At 47.6% G+C, this 24,107-nt stretch overlaps 1 protein-coding gene across 7 annotated transcripts in view; it reads left to right on the top strand.

Moving 5' to 3' along the window:
- The window catches only part of ANKRD46 (ankyrin repeat domain 46), a 40,258-nt gene extending 17,648 nt beyond the window's left edge, over positions 1–22,610 (top strand). For 4 of the 7 annotated variants that reach the window (XM_029062998.1, XM_029062999.2, XM_029063002.2 and 1 more), the window contains 4 exons: positions 3,686–3,783; positions 7,107–7,449; positions 10,752–10,910; positions 20,625–22,610. In XM_029062998.1, the coding sequence (XP_028918831.1) occupies positions 7,139–7,449; positions 10,752–10,910; positions 20,625–20,841 (687 nt within the window). In that variant the 5' untranslated portion in view covers positions 3,686–3,783; positions 7,107–7,138 and the 3' untranslated portion in view covers positions 20,842–22,610. Of the gene's footprint in view, positions 1–71; positions 112–2,817; positions 2,944–3,685; positions 3,784–6,214; positions 6,237–7,106; positions 7,450–10,751; positions 10,911–20,624 lie in introns of those variants that run through there. The other 3 variants (XM_001515078.3, XM_029063001.2, XM_029063004.2) reach the window with 3 other exon arrangements.
- Positions 22,611–24,107: the final 1,497 nt, after the last annotated feature.

Genomic DNA, 24,107 nt, shown 5'->3' with positions numbered 1-24,107 from the left:
TCCCGGGTTGATTTGTGCCTCCCATCTCACCCTCTAGACTGTGAAGCTCCTTGCGGGCAGCGAACGTTGTATTGTCCTCATCCAAGCGCTCAGTACAGTACTCTGCACATGGTAAGTTCCCAAATACCACTGAATGACCATTGGTTGACATAATCGACTATAAGCTTCGTTTTCCATTTAGGCATCTCAGCAGTGCTCTGCACATAGGAAGTGCTCAATAAATAGCATCGACTGATCTCTGTATATCGCGTCGATCCTGTAGATGAAAGAGTAGTGACTTTGACTCTTTGACTTCTACTGTTTGATGGGCCTACTAGTAACCCGAAGAAAATAGTTTCCTCATTTAGTTTTATTATGAATTGAATTCATTTCGCATTTTCCCTTGGACAGTCCAGCTTATATAGCAAAGGAGGATTTTCTCGAGTTCCCAATAAAGTGTTTGTAAAGGAATAAAGTTGTAATTCAATATATAATGATTATGGTATTTGTTAAGCACTTACTATGTGCCAGACACTATACTAAGCACTGGGGAGGGATACAAGCAAATGGTGGTGGACACAGTCCCGGTCCCACCCGGGGCTCACGGTCTCGATCCCCACTTTACAGATGAGGGAGCTGAGGCCCAGAGAAGTGAAGTGACTTGCCCCAGGTCATAAAGCAGACGAGTGATGGAGCGGGGGTTAGAACCCCTGACCTTCTGACTCCCAGCCCAGTGCTCTATCCACTACGCCGGACTGCTTCCTTTTATGGTGACTTCAGACTTGCGATGACTTCTGTTGACTTTTCAATAGGGTGACTTCATCGTACAACTGGTTAAAAAATTGAATTCTGCTCACCGCATGCCCGCTGAAGATTGATTTCTCCCTCCATCCCCCCCAAAAGGGTACCGGGACAGATGTCTCGTGATAGCTAATGAAATTTAAGTCCCCTTCTGGGTCAGAACTCTGGTAGCTTTAGAGCCAGAGAGATGAATTCAGTTCTGTCAGAATGCATTTTGGCTAGAATGTGCCAGAACATTCTTCTGCCAACCCACATCTCTCCAGATAGAACATGACGGCGGTTTTGGGGGGAGAAAAAAATCTCTCGTGAGCACGGGTACAGCATCGGACACAGAGTACTGCAACGCAGGTTTCCCTGAACGTGGAGTTCTGCAGGAATGCAGTCCTTGCCTTACAGGGGAACTGAGTTGATTATATTCATGTAGACTCAGGCTACTGTAGTGCGAAGCCACAATAAATACGATTGCTGTGGAATTTTGGCAGAAGAAAGCTAGGTTACTCTGTTTTCAAACAGGCGAATCCTAGCTCGGGGAGATTCAGACAAATAAATCACGGCGGTCGTATAAAAATTTGAACGTCTCCAGTTGCCGTAATTAGTACAGATAATATCGCAGTCACCGCCCCTCCCCTTACCAATTAAAGTAATTACGAAAGGACAGGATAAATATAACCTTGTGATTCTCTGGACGCACAGTATCAAAATAAGCTTAGCGGGATCTCTCGGGAGTGGGGAAATCACTGTATGCTTAACTGCCAGCTAACTGTGGGCATCGTCGTATCGTATTTTTTCTGCGACTCATCTGTCACTGCACCATAAAGTGGTCTCATCTTTTCCTGGATTCCATCTTTCGGCCTCCTTGCTATATTAAGATTCAGCAGCCTTGCAGAGAGGTTCCAAAAAAATGGGCAAAATGTAGTTACCAGCTCCTAATACTTTCACCAGCTCTTCTGCTTATTAATGGCACAGTGATGAACATTTGCTGGCAGCGAGTGACTGTGGTCTGGAGAAAGACAATACCAGTTCTCTAATTTTTATGTCAAGATGCTTTTCTTTTTTCTTTTTTGGCCCCAGCTAGATTTGTTTTAGGCCCAACCCAATTTCTTCCGTTCTTCCATTCTTTGGCTTGTGGATCTGAGCTAAGATGATATTGAAAAATTAGTACCTTATGGTTCTTTCTTGGGCTTGAAGAGTCTATAGTGTTTATTATTATCAGAAGGGCTCATTTCTTGGTGTTTTTTTGGAGGTTACCTGATATCCCGATTTCACTCTCGTGGACCAAGGTGAACCAGTGAGCTGTAGTGAATTTAAATCCTCTGGGCTGTTTTCTGTCTGAGAGTATCGCCATTTTTATGGTGCCTCTGTTTATACTCGTTAAGCGCTTACTGTGTGGCCAGCACTGAACTAAGCAGTGGAGTAGACGCAAGATAATCAGGTTGGACACAGTCCCTGTCCCACACGGGGCTCCCAGCCTACAGTGGAGGGAGGAGAATTGAACGACGATGCGACTGAGGCACGGAGAAGTGAAGCTTACCTAGGGGTAGAAGAAAGCCAAATCAGGTGCTCGAAAGGTTCAGATTTTGAAATCTACACCCCTCTGACCCTTAGTACGCACCTTAGAGAAGCAGCGTGGCCTAATGGAAAGAGCACGGGCCTAGGAGTCAGAGGACCTGGGTTCTAATGCCGCCCCGCCAGTTGCTTGCTGTGTGACCATGGGAGAGTCCCTTAATTTCTCCGTGCCTCAGTTCTCTCCACTGTAAAATGGGGAGTCATTGCCTGTTTCCCCTCCTACTTAGACCGCGAGCCCCACGTGGCTCGAGAACCGTGTCCGACCTAATTCACCCGTACCCACCCCGTCGCTTAGAACAGTGTTTGTCACATAGTCAGTGCTTAGATACCACGAGAAACACCCCCAAATCACCTGCACCCGCCTTTCTTCTCTTCCTAATGGCCACCTTCAGCTGCTTACTCTCATACGCCTCCTTCCCCTCTGTTTTCGAGCATGCCAACATACAGCGGTATTTCCTTTCCTGAACAACCCTCTCTCAGCGGCCCCTGCACCATCCAGCTCACAACCCGTCATCATCCTCCTCCTATTTCCGTCTGAATAAATCGTCACCAGAGATCGTCTCCATGCAAAATCCAGCAGAGTCGCTTATGAGATTGGTCTGTCTCCGACACTCTCCTCTCCTGGTTCTCCTCCTGCCTCCCTGGCCTCTCTTTCTTGGTTCCCTTCCAAACTCCTCTGTGTCCCACCGGATATAGAAACACCTATGTTAAACCAAAAAGTAGATTTTAAATGTCTTTAGAGGAGTTGAGAAGCAGGGCGGCCCAGCGGAAGGAGCAGAAGTCCTAGGTTCTATTCCCAACTCTGCCAATTGGTGGCTGCGTGACCTTGGAGAAGTCACTTAAAAGTTCTTTATGCCTCAGTTTCCTCAGTTCTCAAATGGGGATTAAGTACCTATTCTCCCTCTTACTTAGACTGGGACTGCATGCAACTCGATTAATTTGTAATAATAAGAATAATGTTGGTATTTGTTAAGCGCTTACTATGTGCAGAGCACTTTTCTAAGCGCTGGGGTAGACACAAGCGAATCAGGTTGTCCCACGTGGGGCTCACAGTCTTAATCCCATTTTACAGAAGAGGTAACTGAGGCAGAGAGAAGTGAAGTGACTTGCCCACAGTCACACAGCTGACAAGTGGCAGAGCTGGGTTTCGAACTCATGACCCCTGACTCCAAAGCCCGTGCTCTTTCCACTGAGCCACGCTGCTTCTTCTTGTATCTGCCCCAGCGCTGAGAACAGTGCTTGACAAAGACCGCTGTAGCGAATACCATACCAATAATAATAAATCGGGTTCTTTTTCAGGCTGTACCTTTCTTTCAACCAAATTATCTTTTTATTGTAGGTCCAAGCTAGCGCACTACAGGACATTTTGTTAATCAGTCTTGAAGATCCAGACAGGCGAGTGACCACCGAAAGAAAGATCTACTTTTCCTACAACAAGTGAGCATTTTTATTCCGTCGGCTTCCGCACGGTTCTTGAGACCTCAGAGTGAGTTATGACCCTGCTTTAGGGCAGATTCAGTGCTCTGACCCCGGTGAAAACATTATGTATCTTTGGACCCATTCTAGCTGAGTTTGTCAAGGACACAGGGGAACATGCAAGATGTATTTATACCACCCTAATTCTGGCTAGGGAACAGACAAGAACGGCTTTTCTTTCTTGGATTCCAGTATTCAGAGGAATCCCAGCTTGCTGGTCACAACAATTCTTCCTGTTTTGCAACAGGAAGCACCAACTAGATTGAAGAAGCAGCATGGCGTAGTGGATAGACCCTGGGCGTCGGGAGGTCATAGGTCCTAATCCCGGCCCCGCCAGTTGGCTGCTGGGTGACCTGGGGCAAGTCACTTCACTTCTCTGGGCCTCAGTTCCCTCATCTGTTAAATGGGGATCGAGACTGTGAGCCCCACGTGGGACAGGGACTGTGTCCAACCCGATTTGCTTGTATAATAATAATAATAATGGTATCTGTTAAGCATTTACTGTGTGCCAAGCACTGTTCTAAGTGCTGAAAGCATTTTAGTATACTTCCTTTAGTCCAGCTTTCAGAGGAGTTTCTTAATAGTGATGGTGTTTGTTCAGCACATACTATGTGCCAGGAACTGTCCTAAGCGCTGGGGTGCATACAAGCAAATCGAGGTGGACACAGTCTCGATCCCCATTTTACAGATGAGATGACTGAGGCCTAGAAAAGCGAAATGACTTGCCCAAGGTCACACAGCAGACAAGTGGCGGAGCCGGGATTAGAACCCACGACCTTCTGACTCCCAGGCCCGTGCCCCATCCACTACGCCATGTTCCTTGTCTCCACCCCAGTACTTAGAACAGCGCCCGGCACATAGTAAGTGCTTAACAAATACCATAATAATTATTAATATTGTTATTATTTCTCCATCACTGTCGTCCCCATCTTTTGGTGCGACACAGCCTTCCAGCTCTCCAGAGGTCTGGTGATGAGCCGTGTTGTAAAATAATGTTACAAGCTATGGTGACTGGAAGTCCGTTATGGGCAGGGAGCGAGTCTGCAAATTCTGCTATATTGTATTCTCTCACGTGCTTAATACAGTGCTCTGCACATAGTAAGCCCTCAATAAATAGTGATTGATTGTTCCCTTACAGTGGGACGTGGTCCAATGTGAGGTGGAGTGAAGTACCAGCCATGAAATCAGCTCACAGGAAATGTTGTTACAGATGCCTTCTTAAACAGTTTTCTCTCCTTAGGTGGGACAAGGTTTTAAAAATCACCTCATCGGGCAGGGTAGACGCAGTTGAGAAAAATGGCATTTAGCACAGGAGAGCACTAAATGCCATAAAAGATTAATTTATTACCAAGAATTATAAACCTGGAAATGCCCCCGAGGCCATTATTTCAAACATGATTGTATCTAAACGATCCCCGACAGATGGTTCTTTTCTTTTAAGATTTCCAGTGGCGTAGGTAATCTACTCCCGTCTCTTCACCAGAAAGATCTTTTTATTACCTAGCTTGAACTCTTCCCCCCAATTTCGGTCCATTTCCTCCCGCACTCTCTTTACGTGATTACCTTTTTCCAAAACCTCATTTACTACTTTGAGCCGGTTTTGATGCGGCTCCGGAGTCTCTTCTCCTGCCGGCGACTGCTATCGTCGTTTTCGAGCTTTAACTCCTCTGTGCTCTCCAGCTTTTGAGAGCTGGAGACCGAAAGCTCGTTATGGGCAGGGTATGTGTCCGTTTATCGTTACGGTGTCCTCTCCCAAGTGCTTAGTACAGTGCTCTGCACACAGTAAGGACTCGGTAAATACGACTGACTGACTTCTGAGACTCTCCTCAGTGTTTCCACACCTCAGAAACTCTGGAGCCCACACGGGATTTAGGATTCTAGCATGGTCTCCCCTAAAGGGAGAATAACTTCCCAAAGGGTTTACCTGTTGTTCTCCTGCTATTATATCCAGAGTAGCTTGGTGGTTGCCTTTGCCGTATGCTGAGGAAGTTGAGAGGTAAATAAGGAACGGATAAATGAGAGGAAATCCTATTAGATTAAGCGGTACTATTTCTAGTACGATAATGAAGCCGGCCAGATGGGTAGCTCAGGCTTTCCTATTTTGAGTTTCTAAAGGTGACCGCTCCCTTAAGGCGATAAGAACTGTGGTATTCTGTTAAGCGCTCACTATGTGCCAGGCACTGAACTAAGCAGTGGGGTAGGTACACGCGAATCGGGTCGGACACGGTCCCCGCCCCACATAGGGCTCACGGTCCTCGCCCCCATTTTACAGATGAGGGAGCTGAGGCCAGAGAAGTGAAGTGACTTGCCCAAGATCGTACAGCAGACAAGTGGCGGAGCCGGGATTAGAACCCGTGACCTTCTGGCTCCCAGGCCCGTGATCTCTCCAGTATGCCACACCGCTTCTCACTGGGGTAAACACGGGTTCCAAAAGTCCGTCACCGTAGTTTGCCTGTTTTGCCTTCGGATTGTGAAGCCCCACAGACCGACCCCTTCCACGGAAACGATGACCAGCAGTCAGGGAGGACATCGAAGCTCGTTGTGGGCAGGGAATGGGTCTGTTTATTGTTGTACTCTCTCAGACGCTCAGTACAGTGCTCTGCACACAGTACGCGCTCGGTAAATACAAAGGAATGAATGGCTGGGAAAGAGACCTTTGGAGTAACTTCATCGTGGGTTCTTGCTCCAGCAGAGAGGAAAAGAAAGCGTTGTTATTATCATGAAACTTAAAAATTATCATATTTTCTGGACTTTGATTTCATCCGAGGGGGTTGGAGGGAAGGAGTGAAAGAATTTGCGCCCATACCTATGACCTGTTGCGAGAGTCAGGGAATTCATTCAGTCATGTTTATGGAATGCTTACTGTGTGCAAAGCACTGTACTAAGTGCTTGGGAGAGTACGGTACAACAACAGACACGTTCCCCGCCCACAGCGAGCTCACAGTCTAGAGGCGGAGACAGACAATTTACGTAAATAAATAAATGAATTTCAGAGATATACAATAGTGCTGTGGGGCTGGGAAGGAGGATGAATGAAGGGAGCGGGAGAAGGGGAGAGGAGGGGTTAGTCAGGGAAGGCTTCTTGGAGGAGATGTGCCTTCAGTAAGGCTTTGAGGGTGGGGAGAGCAACTTCTCTGTCTGACGTGAGGAGGGAGGGCGTTCCGGGACAGAGGCAGGGAATCTCACGGCTCTTGCGGTTGTTCACGCTTAGTACGGTGCTCAGGACGTCGCAGGCGCTTAACCATTACCACCATCTTTATTATTATTATTTTTTATCACTGCAGGCGCGCCGGGCCTCGCTCCCGGGAGCCAAGCAATGTCCTACGTCTTCGTCAACGACTCGTCCCAAACCAACGTGCCCCTGCTCCAGGCCTGCATCGACGGGGATTTGAACTACTCGAAGCGGCTACTGGAGAGCGGCTTTGACCCCAACATCCGGGACAGCCGGGGCCGGACGGGCCTCCACCTCGCCGCCGCCCGTGGGAACGTAGACATCTGCCAGCTGTTGCACAAATTTGGGGCCGACCTCCTGGCCACCGACTACCAGGGCAACACCGCCCTTCACCTCTGCGGCCACGTGGACACCATCCAGTTCCTCGTTTCCAACGGACTCAAAATTGATATTTGGTGAGCTCGTGACGGGAGCATGGCCCTGGGAGTCGGAAGGTCATGGGTTCTAATCTCAGCTCCGCCACCCGTCTGCTGTGTGACCTGGGGCAAGTCACTTCACCTCTCCGGTCCTCAGTTACCTCATCTGGAAAATGGGGCTTGAGACTGTGAGCCCCAGGTGGGACAGGGACTGCGTCCAACCCGATAGGCTTTCTCTTCACTCCAGCGCTTGGTACAGTGCCTGGCACATAGTAAGCACTTAACAAATGCCGTAATTATTGTTATTATTCTTCTTCACCCCAACCCCTTCTGAAAGCAAATTTCCTCCCGTCCTTCCCAGTAACCGCATTTTGAGGAGTGTTGGTCGGACGCTTAGTACAGTGGTCTGCCCACGGTGAGCGCTCAGTAAATGTCATCGTGGGCAGGGAACGTGTCTGTTTATTGTATTGTAATAATCGCAGTTATGACGTTTGTTAAGCGCTTACTATATGCCAAAGCACTGGACTAAGTGCAGGGGTGGATACAGACGAATCGGGTTAGACACAGTCCCTGCCCTCTGTGGGCTCACAGACTCGGTCCCCATTTTACAGATGAGGGAACTGAGGCCCAGAGAAGTGGAGTGACTTGCCCAAGGTCACACAGCAGACAAGAGATGGAGCCGGCATTAGGATCCGTGACCTTCGGATTCCCAGGCCCGTGCTCTATCCACTGTGCCATGCTGCTTCCTGGGCGCTTAGTAAGGTGCTCTGCACACACAGTAAGCGCTCAGTAATTACGATCGAATGAATTGTTTTCGTTGTCCAGTCGAACCACTTCCATTGCCCAATCGAACGACTCTTTTGCCAGATTCAGGACGGCATAAAGGACAGGGTGATCCTCTTTCGAGATCTCCAGGCTGTAAGCTCATTGTGGGCAGGGACTGTGTCTGTTCATTGGTATAGCGTACTCTCCCAAGCGCTTAGCACAGTGCTTTGCACACAGTAAGCACTGAGTAAATGCGATTGGACGAATGAATGGATCTTTGGGAGGCAGGGAGCAGCTCTCTAAATGCATATCCTAAAGCAGGGTGAGTTTGTTTTTTGTGAAAATAACAAGAGATGTTAATGATCCAGGGAAGTGGCTGCTTAATTACCGTCGGGCAGACCCTGGGGTGTGAGAGATGTCAGGCTACATTAAGACCGAGACCGGCTATGCAAGCCGCAGCTGGGTCGAGATCCGATTTTCCTTGTTGTCGTTTGGCTGTGGAGCCGTGGAATCGGAACAAAACAGCGGTAGTTTTGTTTCTGCAGAGACCACAAGAGGCAAAAAAGGTGGGGGCGGTGGGGGAATTGGCCGGGCCGAGCCGCCTCGTATGGATACCTCACTCTTGGCGGCGGCTAGAAGTGGTTCCCTCACCTTTCTGTAAAGAGCGCTACGGCGCGGGGTTTTTTTGCCGGCTCCCGGCTCCGCCGCTTTTCTGCTGCGTGACCTTGGACAAATCACTTCACCTCTCTGGGCCTCAGTTTCCTCATCCGGAAAACGGGGATTAAGAGTGTGAGCCCCATGTCGAACCGTGTCCAACCTTGCAGCGTGGCTCAGTGGAAAGAGCACGGGCTTTGGAGTCAGGGCTCATGAGTTCGAATCCCAGCTCTGCCACTTGTCGGCTGTGTGACTGTGGGCGAGTCACTTAACTTGTCTGTGCCTCAGTTCCCTCATCTGTAAAATGGGGATTAAGACTGGGAGCCCCACGTGGGACAACCTGATTCCCCTATGTCTACCCCAGCGCTTAGAACAGTGCTCGGCACATCGTAAGCGCTTAACAAATACCAACATTATTATTATTATTATTATTATTATTAAAACCAGCACCGTGAGCCTGGCATCCAGTCTTGCTCAGTTGGTCTGGCTCTAAGCGATTTGGCCTCTAACTCCCTTTGTCACTATTTTTTTTTTAATGGTATTCGTTAAGCGCTTACTACGTCCCAGACACTTGTACTAAGTGCTGGGGTAGGTAAAGTAAATCAGGTTGGACGCGTGCAGATGAGGTGACTGAGGCCCAGAGAAGTGAAGTGACTTGCTCAAGGGCACGCGGCGGACGAATGGCGGAGCCGGCGTGAGAAACCTGGTCTTTGTGTCTCCCAGGCCCGTGCTGTATCCATTAGGCCAAAGTGCTTCCCCTGATTGTGCTATTTGGTAAGCGCTTACGGTGTGCCGAGGACCGTACTAAGCGCTGGGATCGATACAAGCTAATCGGGCCGGATTCAGTCCCCGTCCCGCCTAGGGCTCACAGTCTTCATCCCCATTTTCTAGATGAGGTGACTGAGCCCAGAGAAGTGAAGTGACTTGCCCAAGGCCACACAGCAGTCAAGCGGCAGAGCCGGGATTAGAATCCAAGCCCTTCTGACTCCCGGGCCTGTGCTCTTTCCACTAGGCCACGCCGCTTCTCTGGGTTTGCCGTGAATCGCCCCTTCTCGTAGCGTAGCCCCAGCGTGAAGCACGGGAGACCTCTTTACCGGTTTGGCCCGGCAGCCGGTGGAGGGGTTCAGTAAGGATCCCTCCCTACTAAATGGTTCCAGGCCCGTCACCCAGGTCACATCCTTGATTTGCTCCCGCTTCGGCTGAAAGGAGAGGGCCAGAAATGCTGGGTTTTGGGGGTTCCCACCGCTCCTACCCTCTGCCGAGGTGGCCTTTTGGTCTTCCCTCTGACCCAGTTCTTTGGTGGGATTTTTTTTGAATCTGTTTCTGAACGTTTAGTGTTTTCTCTCTCAAAAAGGCAATCCTCGGCCAAGCGGCTCTTTGGCGAAAGCACTTAGCGAGGGCTATTTTATTCTTAGACCATTCTCCTCTCTCTCTCTCTCTCTCCCTCCCCACCCTGCTCCCACCCCATTAGAATGAAAATGGCAGCCAGAAGTGAGTTTGGTGACTTTCAAAATATAGCAAGCATTACCCTCTCCCCCGATAAGCTGTTGGCTGATGGGAATTTACTCGTTTCCTCATATTTCTTGGGGTTTTTTTTATTTAAAGTATCTTGAACTTAATTAAACAGTTCAGCTCTCGGGTTAAAGAACGACTATTCAATTAGGAGGAGCTGCTTATTTTGACTAAACCGAAATGGTCACCGAACTCCAACTCTCATCGAAGGCGTCCTGGCAACAGAAAGTAAATGTTGTGTTGATGTTCATTCGGTCATATTTATCGAGCGCTTATTGTATGCAGAACCCTGTACGAAGTACTTGGAAAGTACAATTCAGCAGTAAAGTTGATACAGAGGAAATCAATCTAGTGCAAAGTGAACAGCACTGTTCCCATCCTGAAGCGTTTATTTTCTGGTGTCTTTTTAGCAACCACCAAGGCGCCACACCCCTGGTTCTGGCCAAGCGCAGGGGAGTGAATAAAGATGTCATCCGATTGCTGGAGTCTTTGGAGGAGCAGGAGGTGAAAGGATTTAACAGAGGAGCTCACTCTAAGCTGGAGACCATGCAGACGGCTGAAAGTGAAAGGTACCTGAAATAGTTAAGATTAACTTGTACAAAATGAGAAATGACCAGGGGCATTGGAGTCGTTGGCAGCGTACACTCGCCTTTACCCTCTCTCTTACCTCGTTAGCTTTGGGAATGTGTCTGTTTGTTGTTGTATCGTACTCTCCCAAACGCGTAGTACAGTGCTCTGCACGCAGTAAGTGCTCACTGAATACGATTGAATGAATCAGTAAATACGATCGAATGAATTGTCTTTTCATCATCGAAAGCTACTGAAATGCCAAGCTTGAGAAGCAGCACGGTTTGGTTGATAGAGCACAGGCCTGGGAGTCAGAAGGTCATGGGTTCTGACCCTGGCTCTGCCACTCGTCCGCTGTGTGACCTCGGGCAAGTCGCTTAACTTCTCTGTGCCTCAGGTCCCTCATCTGTAAAATGGGGATTTGAGACCATGAGCCCCATGTGGTGCAGGGACCGTGTCCAACCCGATTTGCTTGTATCCACCCCAGCGCTGAGTACAGTGCCTGGCACATAGTAAGCGCTTAACACATACCATGGTTATTATTATTATTATTATTATTATTATTAATAATATGCTGCCCGGGGTTTTGGACTGGTGCTCTACAAAGCAAGTTTAAATAGAACCTTTTTTTCATTGGTTAGCGTGTATCTATCCCAACACACAGCACAACGCTTTTCACTAAGGTAGTGGAATATTCTCCACTAAGGAGGTGGAATAGAAGTTCATCCCCAGCCTTCTGTGAAGCAGTAGTCACGGTGTAAAGGCTGATGGCGTTTTCATGTCCATCGCCCGGTGTTGGGGTGGGATTAGAGTGCAGGAGGGAGGGTCACTCTTCCCCTCCTTTTTTCCCTCCACCTTCCCCGGCCGCTTTGGGAGGAAGCGGGATAGAGACGGTCCATGCCCAGATGGAACAACTTAACAAAGGAAGGTTCAATCCCTGGCGTGAGTTGGTGAGGCAGCTGCGCCTACCCTTTGTCATTTCTTCCTGATATTTTTCCCGGGAAGGTGGAGTTTTCTTAGGGAAGTACAGACTTAATCGCATGAGTATCTCCCAGCCACTTGGCGAGCCAGGTTGCAGACGGAACGCAACCCTGTCCCGTCGGATGAGACGAGCTGTGATGTCTAGACTTTGAGCCCTCTCGACTGTAAACTCGTTGTGGGCCCGGAATGCATCTACCCGCTCTGTTATACTCTCCCAAGCGTCTGGTCGGTGCTCTGCACAGAGTAAGCGCTGGCGGAATGGGTAGAGCACGGGTCTGGGATCATGGGTTCTCATCCCGGCTCAGCCACTTGTCTGCTGTGTGACTTAGGGCAGGTCACTTCATTTCTCTGGGCCTCAGTTGCCTCATCTTTAAAATGGGGTTGGAGGCCGTGAGCCCCACGGGAGACAGGGCCTGGGTCCAACCCGATTTGCTTGCATCACTTATTACGGTGCCTGGCGCATAGGAAGCGCTTAACAATACCATCATCGTTATTATTAATTAGTATTAAATACCACTGATCATATGTTGACGATGTCTGGAAGGAGAAGCGGTGTTAGTGTTTTTAGTACCGTGTGCGGGTTTTTCCAGTCTTTTATAGGCCAGTTTGGGATTCCTTCAATGTTGTTGTTGTTCTTAAAGGTCCGCATCTCTCCCTTCATCTGTCCATTCCTTTAAGCCTTTCCTTCCCACCCTCATTTCCTAGATTCCTTCTCCCCAAGCTGGTGAAGATTATTTCCTCTAGAGACCGTTACCACCACTCCCCAGCATACATCCGTTTGGAACACGTTCCCCACGTTCATTACTCCAAGACTGCAGTAGTGTCCTCCGGATATTAAAGATCACCACCTCAGAAAGGATGGTTAAAAAACGACCACCCACAAATAAGAGGGTCTTCCTTCTGTGTGTTCCCGAAGGGAAGCAGGTTTTCCTTTCCAGGCCAACCTATCTTTGACCGCCCCCACATTGGAAAAACAAAAAAGGGCTACCACACACTCCCTCCTGATGGAAGAGTGACAGAAGGCCACTGGCAGTGTCTGAGGAAGGAAGTGCCCCCTTCCGAGCCCTGCTGCAGAATTCTGCTCCATCCATCCCTCCCGTTCAGGAGAGATCAGAGAGAGCCAGGTGGCTGGAAAGGAAAGGTGCCTGGCAATACATTTGCAAAACAGGTGGGCACCCCCTTTTTTTCCACCCTGTGCCATCTGGCCCAGACATCCCTGGGCAATGAGTTCACTCGTCTTCAGTAGCTTTTTTTTTTTAAAAAAAAGATATTAAATTTTCTTTCAACCCTCCTTTTCTTTTTCTTTTTAATAGTATCTGTTAAGCACCTGTTGGGTGCCAGGCACTAAACTAAGCACTGGGGTAGATAGATACAAGCTAATGAGGTTGGACGCAATCCCCATCCACCGGGGAGCTCCCGGTCTTAATCCTCATTTTTACAGATGAGGGAACTGAGAGGAAGTGAAGTGACTTGCCCAAGGTCACACAGCAGACAAGTGGCAGGGCTGGAGTTAGAACCCCGGTCCTTCTGACCCCCAGGCCCGTGCTCTAGCCAGTAGACCACACTGCTTCTCAGGAAACATTTCTTCTTGGGTACGTGCTTATTAATAATAATAATAATAATGTTGGTATTTGTTAAGCTCTTACTATGTGCAGAGCACTGTTCTAAGTGCTGGGGTAGATACAGGGTAACCAGGTTGTCCCAAGTGAGGCTCACAGATGAGGAAACTGAGACATCGAGAAGTAAAGTGACTTGCCCACAGTCACACAGCTGACAAGTGGCAGATCGGAATTTGAACCCATGACCTCTGACTCCCAAGCCCGGGCTCTTTCCATCGAACCAAGCTGCTTCTCTCTTAGGAAACATTTCCGAGCCTTCTTTTCCTGACGACCAGCTCATGAGCTAAGCCCTTATTTAGTTTAATATGTGTATTGTAGTATTTATCAGTAATATTGATAATAATAATGTGACCAATAAATAATATTCATTTCTCAATCAATATGATTGAAGGAATAAACGAATGAACGACTGATTTTCCAGCATTTTAGTCAGAAAGGGAGGGCAGAGTCTGGGAACGGTTTTCTGCCAGCACACACACATCTACCTGGGTACAGTGAGGAACAATATCAGAAGAAATGGCTGGGCTTATCCATCAGTCGGCATGTGGCATCTGTTGGGTACTTACTGTGTGCAGAGCACTGTACTAAACGCTGGGGGAAGCACAGTAAAACAGAGCTGGTAGACACGATCTCTCCCCGTAAGGAATTTACAGTCTAAAGGTATGCGTACGGAGTCAGACGTGGGATAAGTGCTACGTGGGATACAGCTTGGCGAGCGGATAGAGCACGGGCCTGGGAGTCAGAGGGTCATAGGTTTTAATTCCGGCTCCTCCATTTGTCTGCTGTGGGCCTTGGACAAGTCACTTCACTTCTCTAGACCTCGGTTACCTCATCTGTAAAATGGGGATTAAGACTGGGAGCCCCACGTGAGACAGGGGCCACGTCCAACCCGGTTAGCTTGTGTCCACCCCAGCGCTTAGTACGGTGCCTGGCAGAGAGTTAGCACTTACATACCACAGTTACATCAGAAGTTTTCCCTGACAGGGTTCTGTGAGAATACAGCTCTCACTTCATAGCAGATCTGCAATTAGAATGGCATAAAAGTAGTTAAAATAATATTATGCTGTGCCTAGTTTCTGCTAGAAGAATTAGGGTCCTCAGGGATTTGTGATACATGTTCCTCTGAGAGAATTTTCATAAACTTTTCCATCTTTCAGGATGTCATTTTAGATTTCTTTGCCATGCAAAATCGTGAGGGGTAAATCCATGAAGCTGATAGACCAAGGCAGACCAATAGGTTCAAATATCTACTGCTCTCACTGCTCTCATCTAGCCTTAGATATCTCAAATATTTAATAATAAATATCTTGAAATCACTGCTCGCGTTTGGCTTTATGCACTGGGAATCTATAGGATATCTTTGTCTGAAAAAATTACCTCAAGAATGAATTACCCATTAACCAGGAGGCTTTGAGCAGCTCAATTTGAAATATTTTCTCTATTCCTTTAAAGTACTCGTTAAATGAAACCTTCAGCGTGTTTCAGCGTGATTAGTCCCTACACTTTTTTTTTGGCTTATAAAAACATCCATTCAGATGCAGGAGTAGATTTTAAAATAGAAAAATGTCGCGGCTTTAATGCCGTTATTTGACTTTTCCTTTCTTCCCCCTCGTTATGGCCAAGTGCCTCATTAACGCTCCAGCCTACTAGGGAGGCTTAATCTCAGTGCGGTGTGGTACTTGACAGGAAAAATAAAACATGAATAATAAACTTTCCAAGGGGTGATTAAAAGAGAATTTCCCTGCCAGGCAATTGTTGCTACTTTAAACTTAGTCATGGCAACGGCATTAACGTTAAGATTGGGGTTCTCAGGGGTGCTTTATAAATCCAATACCAATTTTTTTACTAACTGGAAGTACCTGGGTTTGCTTTTTTTTAATTCAACCTGGTAGAAATATTCATTCCCGATCCACATTAGTTGAGGCTGATGTCCTTGTGCTCAGACTTCAGAATAGGTTCCTGAAGGCCAGCCTTGGATTTCCCAACAGGGCTCATGTCAGGTTGATCGGCTCGGAGATTTGAGAGGTCTTCACGTGTGCGATCGGTCGATCATCGGTATATATTAAGAGCTTACTGTCCGCAGAGCCCCGTACTAAGCGCTTGGGAGAGTATAATGCAACAGAGTTGGTAGACTTGTTCCCTGGCCATAAGAATAATAATAATGTTGGTATTTGTTAAGCGCTTACTATGAGCCCGGGCTTGGGAGTCAGAGGTCATGGGTTCTAATGTTGGTATTTGTTAAGCGCTTACTATGTGCAGAGCACTGTTCTAAGCGCTGGGATAGATACAGGGTCATCAGGTTGTCCCACGTGAGGCTCCCAGTCTTCATCCCCATTTTACAGATGAGGGAACTGAGGCCCAGAGAAGTGAAGTGACTTGCCCACAGTCACCCAGGTGACAAGTGGCAGAGTCCGGATTCGAACCCATGACCTCTGACTCCCAAGCCCGGGCTCTTTCCACTGAGCCAGAAGCTTACAGTCGTGGTGGGGAGACAGACCTGAAAATAAATACGAAGCAGCGTGGCCTCGGGGAAATAGCGCGGACCTGGAAGTCATAGGACCGGGGTTCCAATTCCAGCTCTGCTACTTGCTCTGTGACTTTGGGGAAGTTCTCTGTGTCTCAGTTTCCTCAACCGTAAAATGAGAACTCAGTGCTTGCCATTATTATTATTAATATATATTATTAACAAATAATAATTATTATCTCCATTCCTAACAGTTATTAACAAATATCCCACTTAATAATAATTGTGGCATCTGTTAAGCGCTCACTAAGTATCGAGCACTCTAATAAGCACTGGGTTGGATGCAGGTAAATTGGGTGGGGTTCACAGTCTCAATGCCCATTTTCCAGAGGAGGTGACTGAGGTCCAGAGAGGTGAAGTGACTTGCCCAAGGCCCCACAACAGACAAGTCGCGGAGGCAGGATTAGAACCCGTGACCTTCTGCCTCCCAGGCCCGGGCTCTATCCGCCACGCCAGGCTGCTTCCCAAGCGTTCTCCTTTGTTCTCCCTCCTACCTAGTGAAGGCGGCGGGGATTCCCTCCGATCTAATCTCCTCGGACAGCACTTGGAACAGTCCTTGACACACAGCAAGCGTTACCGAATAGCATAAGGAAAATGCGGCCGCGTACGTAAATGCTGGAGGGGAGAGGGCGGGGTGACTATCAAGTGCATTTCGTCCCCAGGAGGAGGTCTTTCCAGAGACAGGTTCGTCTTTTCGGGCTCATGGATGTGGACGGAGGCCTTTTAAAATGCCCGCTCCTTGCCCCAGGGCCCTCTCCGTTTCTCCAGCTTGGCTGGATTCCTCGGCGGAGCTCTGACCCCCATCGGGGTGACCCCACCCCAGAGGTTCTGCCGTAGGACAGGACAGGGTCACGGGGAGGAGGAGACGGACCAGGAACTTGTACAGCTAAAAGTTAGGATCGTTAGAAGGAGGATGCAGGGACAGATCTTCTCCCTCTAGACCGTGAGCTCATTTCGGGCGGGGAATGGGTCCGTTTGTTGTTACGTCGTACCCTCCCAAGCGCTCAGTACGGTGCTCTGCATACAGTGAGCGCTCAATAAATGCAGCTGAGTAAATGAATATCCCTAAGCCGGAGGATAGACGTTAAGGAGCGTGGAAAGAGTGGAAAGCGCCCGGGCTTCGGAGTCAGGGGTCATGGGTTCGACTCCCGGCTCTGCCACTTGTCAGCCGTGTGACTGTGGGCGAGTCACTTCACTTCTCTGGGCCTCAGTTACCTCATCTGTAAAATGGGGATTAACTGTGAGCCTCACGTGGGACACCCTGATTCCCCTGTATCTACCCCAGCGCTTAGAACAGTGCTCTGCACGTAGTAAGCGCGTAACAAATACCAACATTATTAAGGAGGGCGGTCGTCAAGCCGTCTCTGTCGTTAGTTTGTTCAAGGTTTCTGGAAACTGACGTTTTTCTAGTGTAAATGTGGTTATCTGAAACCCCACCCCAGGGCCGGGTGTCCTGAACGTTTGCCCACCGGGGTCCGGGGATAGTGTCTGCTCTGCCGAGGGCGTGTCACCGTACTGCTCCTTCCTGTTTATCTTTCATCTGTCCCTTCTTTTTTTTTTTTTTTTTTTGTGTGGTATTCATTAAGCGCTTACTATGTGCCAGGCACCGTTCTAAGCGCCGGGGTAGATACAAGGTAATCAGGTTGGACACAGTCCCTGTCCCTCGTGGGGCTCACAGTCGTAATCCCCATTTTACAGATGGGGGAACTGAGGCACAGAGTCGTGAAATGACCTGCCCGAGGTCACACGGCAGACAAGTGGCGGAGCCGGGTCGTTCCGACGGCCAGGCCCTCTCTCTGTCCGTTGGGCCACACCGCTCCTCCGCCCTTGCTTCCCCCACGCTTCGGTTGACTGGATATTACTGTGGTGGTACCCAGCTGGTGGAAGGACAAATATAATTTTGTGGTCCTATCCATGTATGCTGCCTCGCCCTCATGCGTGTAGCGTCCCCTTCCCAGCCAGCACCTGCTCTCTGCAGAGCCCCTTCTACCCAGCCAAATAAAGATTTCTAGCAGACCATTTTAGCAACACAAAGATTCAGTTCGTGAGGTCTGAAAGCATAGGCGATTAATCAGGTAGTTTCGATACTGAAGAAGAAAAGTGCATCTATTATTACGAGAAAGCTGACTGACTTCTTAGAACGGACGCATCTCCTCCAGGAAGCTTTCCCAGACTGAGCCCCACTTTTCCTCATCTCCCACTCCCTTCCGCGTCACCCTGACTTGGTCCCTTTGCTCTCCCGCCCCCTTCCCCAAGCAGCGTGGCTCAGTGGAAAGAGCAAGGGCTTGGGAGTCAGAGGTCATGAGTTCATTCATTCATTCAGTAGTAGTTATTGAGCGCTTACTATGTGCAGAGCACTGAACTGAGCGCTTGGAATGAACAAGTCGGCAACAGAGACAGTCCCTGCCGTTTGACGGGCTTACAGTCTAATCAGTTCGATGATTTCGATGAGTTCGAATCCCGGCTCTGCCACTTGGCAGGCGTGTGACTATGGGCAAGTCACTTCACTTCTCTGTGCCTCAGTTACCTCATCTGGAAGATGGGGATGAAGACTGTGAGCCCCACGTGGGACAACCTAATTACCCTGCTCGGCACATAGTAAGCGCTTAACGAATACCAACATTATTGTAGCCCCACAGCACTTTTGTATATATCTCTAATTTTATTTATTTGGGTTGATGTCTGCCTCCCCCCGCCCACCCCCCCAGTACTGTAAACTCACTGTGGACAAGGAATGTCACTGTTTATTGTTGTATTGCACTTTCCCAAACGCTTAATACAGTGCTCTGCACACAGTAAACACTTAATAAATGCAACTGAATGAATAAATGAACTGGCGAGACCCTATTCTAAACTTAGTTTCAGATATTTTCCATTTCCTGGGGGATTTTCATTATAGAGAAATGGCGTTTCCCAAGGATCTTAAGACTAACTTCTCTACGTGGGGTAGAAGCAAACCACAAAATATTTTGTTCCCTTGTTCTGATTTTTCCGCAACCCAGTTTGTTCTAGATGTTTTCCGTCTCCCCCTACAGACCGTGAGCTCGCTGTGGGCAGGAAATGTCTATTATATTGTTGTATTATAATAATAACGTTGGTGTTTGTTAAGCGCTTACTATGTGCCGAGCACTGTTCTAAGCACTGGCGTAGATACAGGGTAATCAGGTTGTCCCACGTGAGGCTCACAGTTAATCCCCATTTTCCAGATGAGGTAACTGAGGCCCAGAGAAGTGAAGTGACTTGCCCACAGTCACACGGCTGACAAGTGGCAGAGCCGAGATTTGAACTCATGAACTCTGACTCCCAAGCCCGGGCTCGTTCCACTGAGCCACGCTGCTTCTCTGCACTCTCCCGAGCGCTTAATACAGTTGCTCTTCACACAGTAAGCGCTCAGTAAATACGATTGACTGACCGACTAGAGAGAAAGTAATGCAACTATGTCTGTACGGGCAGCCAGATGATGCGGACTTTATCCTCTTCCTTTATGTAATCATTAAATAGGATTCCAGATGGGGGAAAGCGCTTGATTTTACCGCATATTTGGCCTTCACATCTGGGAGTGCTGCATGGCTTGGATAGAGCACGGGTCTGGGTTCTAATCCCGGCTCCGCCACTTGTCTGCTGGGTGACCTTGGGCAAGTCACTTAACTTCTCTGGCCCTCAGTTACGTCATCCGTAAGATGGGAATTAAGACCATGAGCCGCATGTGGGACAGGGACTGTGTCCCACCTGACAATCTTGAATCTACCCCAGCGCTTAGGACAGTGCCTGGCACTTAACAAGTTACCACAGTCATTATTGTTGTTGTTGTTAGTAGAAAAAGTAATTCACCCTTTTTCAGGATCTTCATTTGGAGAACTAGTCAGGAGGAGTGACGTTTTGAATACTTGGTGGCTCGGTAGCGGTGCCTTCCAAACTGCCGAGGGATCAAGGGCCTAGGAGTGCCAACTGAATCCGGGGGGTGGACGTCTCTGATTTTGCTTTCTTTTTCTAAGGTGTGTGGATTTGGATGGGTATTTATTTTTTTAGAATACAAGAACAAAATGATCTTGAATTTGGGCCCGGAACGTGTCTGCCAACGCAGTTGTACTGCACTCCCAAGCATGTAGTCCAGTGCTCTGCACATAGCACTCAGAAGATACGAGACCGTACGCTCACGGTGGGAAGGGAATGTTGGTATCTGTTAAGTGCTTACTATGTGCAGAGCACTGTTCTAAGCGCAGCGGTAGATACAGGGTAATTAGGTTGTCCCACATGAGGCTCACAGTTAATCCCCATTTCACAGATGAGGTAACTGAGGCACAGAGAAGTGAAGTGACCTGCCCACAGTCACACAGCTGCCAAGTGGCAGGGCCGGGATTCGAAGCCATGACCTCTGACTTCCAAGCCCGGGCTCTTTCCACTGAGCCACACTGCTTCTCAATGTTTCTACCGTCTCTGTTATATTGTACTCTCCCAAGCGCTCAGTACAGAGGTGTGCGCACAATAAGTACTCATTGACTGATGGATTGATTGAGTGAACGGTTTCTAGGAATCCCTGAAGAATGCCTGTGTTTTCTCGACCGATAACTCTCTCCCGCTCCTTTTTGCAGTGCTATGGAAAGCCATTCCCTGCTGAATCCAAATCTGCAGCAAGGGGAAGGAGTGTTTTCAAGCTTCCGCACCACGTGGCAAGAATTCGTGGAGGATCTGGGCTTCTGGAGGGTGTTGCTCCTCATCATCGTCATTGCTCTGCTGTCTCTTGGAATCGCCTACTATGTCAGCGGCGTCCTCCCCTTTGTAGAAAACCAGCCTGAACTGGTCCATTAAGGCACATGACCTTCGCCCAGTCCTAAGGTCGGTTTGAAGCTTCTCAGAATCCCTAGCGCACGTCAGCGGCAGCCGTAGGTACGGTTTGCCTTTTATTACCTAGTACCCCTTTCTGGAGAGAATTGCGTTCCCTTTAACTCACAATCCACTGGCATCTAAGGCCACCTCTGACATGTCCAGTTTCTTCGTAACGTCTGAGCGTAACAGCCTCTGCCGATGAAAATGCGGCGTTTGAACGAAAGAGAAGAGTCACGAACCCTTGACCCAGAAACCGTATCCCGGTAGAGGGCTAAATAAGCTTAGCTTCCACAGAGAGAGGAGTGGCTCGGTTATTTGGAGAGAGATTCCTCTTCAGAAGCACTTTTCTTGCCTTCTGGCAAGGGGCGGGAGAGGAGGCCCTAGAAGGTTTTTGGGAGGTTTTTTTAGCTTAAACTGGAAGCATTTTTATGTAACACCACAGTAATGTTGCAAAGCACTCAGGCACACTCAAGTGTTTCCCTTTGAGTCACAAACAAAGCAAACCTTTGGGAGAAAACTTCATTCCTCAGCCCTTCCTTTTTGATTTCCTTTAGAGTTGATCGTCAAACCGTAGTTATTTAATTTTTTTTGTGATAATGTAGTGGTTTTTTGCTGTCAACTTGCTTGAGTAATAGCCATTTAAAAACATATTTTTCCTCGTTTTTTAATTTCTTCTTTTACTATTTGCTCTCCAAACTGTTGGATCCATCCATAATAATACAGCTTAGCCCGTTTTCTTTTTAATGATGGGAGAAAAACGGACCTGAGTATTTGGTTGTGTATAGAAGTCTTTGGGGAAATTATTTTGTTCTGCGGCACAGGGGGACCGTGTTGTTCAGAGGTAAATGTGCAGTCTTGTTGGAGTTATTCTCCTGCTTTTCAAATCAGTGTCAGGGTTTCTCAGAAAGCATCGACTGGAGGGATATTTCTGAGGTAACGCTGTTGAGCAGTTGAGGGGATCGTGAGGCTTTTCTGAATGGCGACGTTATATAAACTGAAATCCGGCTCCCAGACTCTCCCTGCCCCTGCCACTTTCCACTCGATCAGAGAACCATTTTGGTGATAACCACGGGATGAATGAATCAAAGTATCACATTATTAACAAAGAATGGTGTGAAATCTTCTTAACCATCGCTCCCTGAGTGAAGCTAGAAAACTGTACTGAAAAATTAATAGTTTTATTTCCTTAACAGACAGCTAATCTATCACGTTTCTAGGTCTAGAAATTATCGTCGTCGGTCAAAATTGCACGTTTCTCTAATAGTCTTTTCGTGTTTTGATAGGTTTTCCTGTTTTGTATTTCTAAATGTTGTTGAGTCTGCTTCTTTTACATGGCTTTATCCTCTCTAGAAGATCCCTACTGAATTTTTCAGTAAAGATGGCTTCTCCATAGTAAGCTTGTACATATATTCTTGTTTCTGTATTAGCTGTAAATGAAAGCAAAACTTCCATTTGGCATAAACGATACAGTGATAGAAATAACAGACTGGAAGCCTTCTTCTAAGCCCCCGGTTTGCGTATCCGAATAAGACCCCTGAAACGTGTTGTACGTCAATCTGAGGAGAGTCAGAAAATAGCAAGTAAAATTGGCAGATCATATTCATTTCTAAATGCAGATATGTTGCACTTTTAAAAAAGTATAGATTGTCAAGTATATTAAATTAATGTTTCCTTAACAATTATACCCTTTCTGTAATCCCATTCTAAGCATACATTACTACTTCCAATAAATGAGCCTGTGTTTTCCAAGATTGGGGTGTTGTTTTCTCTTATGTATATTTTCCAAAGATAGTATTTCACTTTAGTCCTTTTTCTTTCTGCGCCAAAACCTACCTTTGTTCATTTTGCCTTTAGAATGCATTTCTTCGTCGCTTAAAATTTATAGGACCGAAGAGCATAGAGTGAACATCTTTTTGTATCTCCTTGGACGGACTATATCAGAGATACTTGTTATTTGATTTCCTGTACTCTCTGTATTTTCTAAGTGCTTCCAAGCATTTGAAAATTTTACATACAAGTTGACATTATTATTCTCTCTGCAAAGCAAATGGGCATTTGTTCTTTAGTCCTGTGTATATTTCCTTGAAAGTCTCCTGGGTCAACCCTTCTGCACTTTATTCTATTTTTCACACGACTCCAACAATTTAAGAGCACGTTACAAAGCCTTTGGTTGCTGGGAAAACCAACATCAGTGACAGAGAGCACAGGCATTTGGTAATCAGAGGTTAAGTGGCTCTTTTCAAACGAAAACTTTGTGCTTCCCCTTTTATGTGAAAACATTCTGGAAACTTTGAAACGTTTGATTTGTCTAGCAATCATGTATTTCCTAATCAATGGAAATCTTTTTTCTTTTTTTTTTTTTGGCAGAGGGCATGGGGAGGGAGGGAGATTGGCCCAGTCTGGCATTTGAAGGCATTTCAGTAGGGCCATGAGAATATAACCAGCTTTCCTTGGCCTGCCTCTTGTGCAGTGTGCAAATATTTAGATTAATGAGATCCCTGAGCAGGTATGTCCTGTTTCAGGAAGAAAGACCTTTAAGAAGAAAGACCTTCTTAACTCTGTCTTTGGTGACCCTCAAGATAAACAAAAGCTGATGTTAGAGCCGACTTTCTTTCCCTGGCATAATCCTAAAATACTCTGGTCTCTGTAGGTCAATCCATTTCTTTAGCAACTGGGGAGTCGATAGAGACCCCGTTACCTCTTCAGCCATATTTTCAAGTGCCAAGCCTTTTCACGTCCTATAAAGCATTTCCAAGCAGGCGCGCTTCCTCTCCTGTGGCAGCTATGGGTCGGCCTCCGTCAGGCCATCGGCTGTATCTGTCGAGCGCTTACGGTGTGCGGAGCACTGTGGTAAGCACTTGAAAGGGTACAGTGTAACAGAGTCGGTAGACCTGTACCCTGCCCACAGTGAGCTTAAGGTCTAGAAGGGGAGACAGACATTAAAATAAATTATGGATATGAACGTAACTGGTGAGGGGCTGAGAGTGGGGTGAATAAAGGGTACAAATCCCAGTTCAAAATGCTTGGAGAAAACACTTTACAGATCAGCAAACTACAGGGTTAATAGTAATTGTGGTATTTAAGTGCTTACTATGTGGCAGGCCCTGTACTAAACGCTGGGGTCTATATAAACCAATCAGGTTGGACACAGTCCCTCTCCCACATAATAATAATAATAATAACGGTGGTATCTGTTAAGCGCTTACTATGTGCCGAGCACTGTTCTAAGCGCTGGGGTAGATACAGGG

This window comes from Ornithorhynchus anatinus, chromosome 4, assembly GCF_004115215.2.
Source record: "Ornithorhynchus anatinus isolate Pmale09 chromosome 4, mOrnAna1.pri.v4, whole genome shotgun sequence".
NCBI lineage: Eukaryota > Metazoa > Chordata > Mammalia > Monotremata > Ornithorhynchidae > Ornithorhynchus > Ornithorhynchus anatinus.
This window is presented reverse-complemented; position numbering and strand designations above follow the sequence as displayed.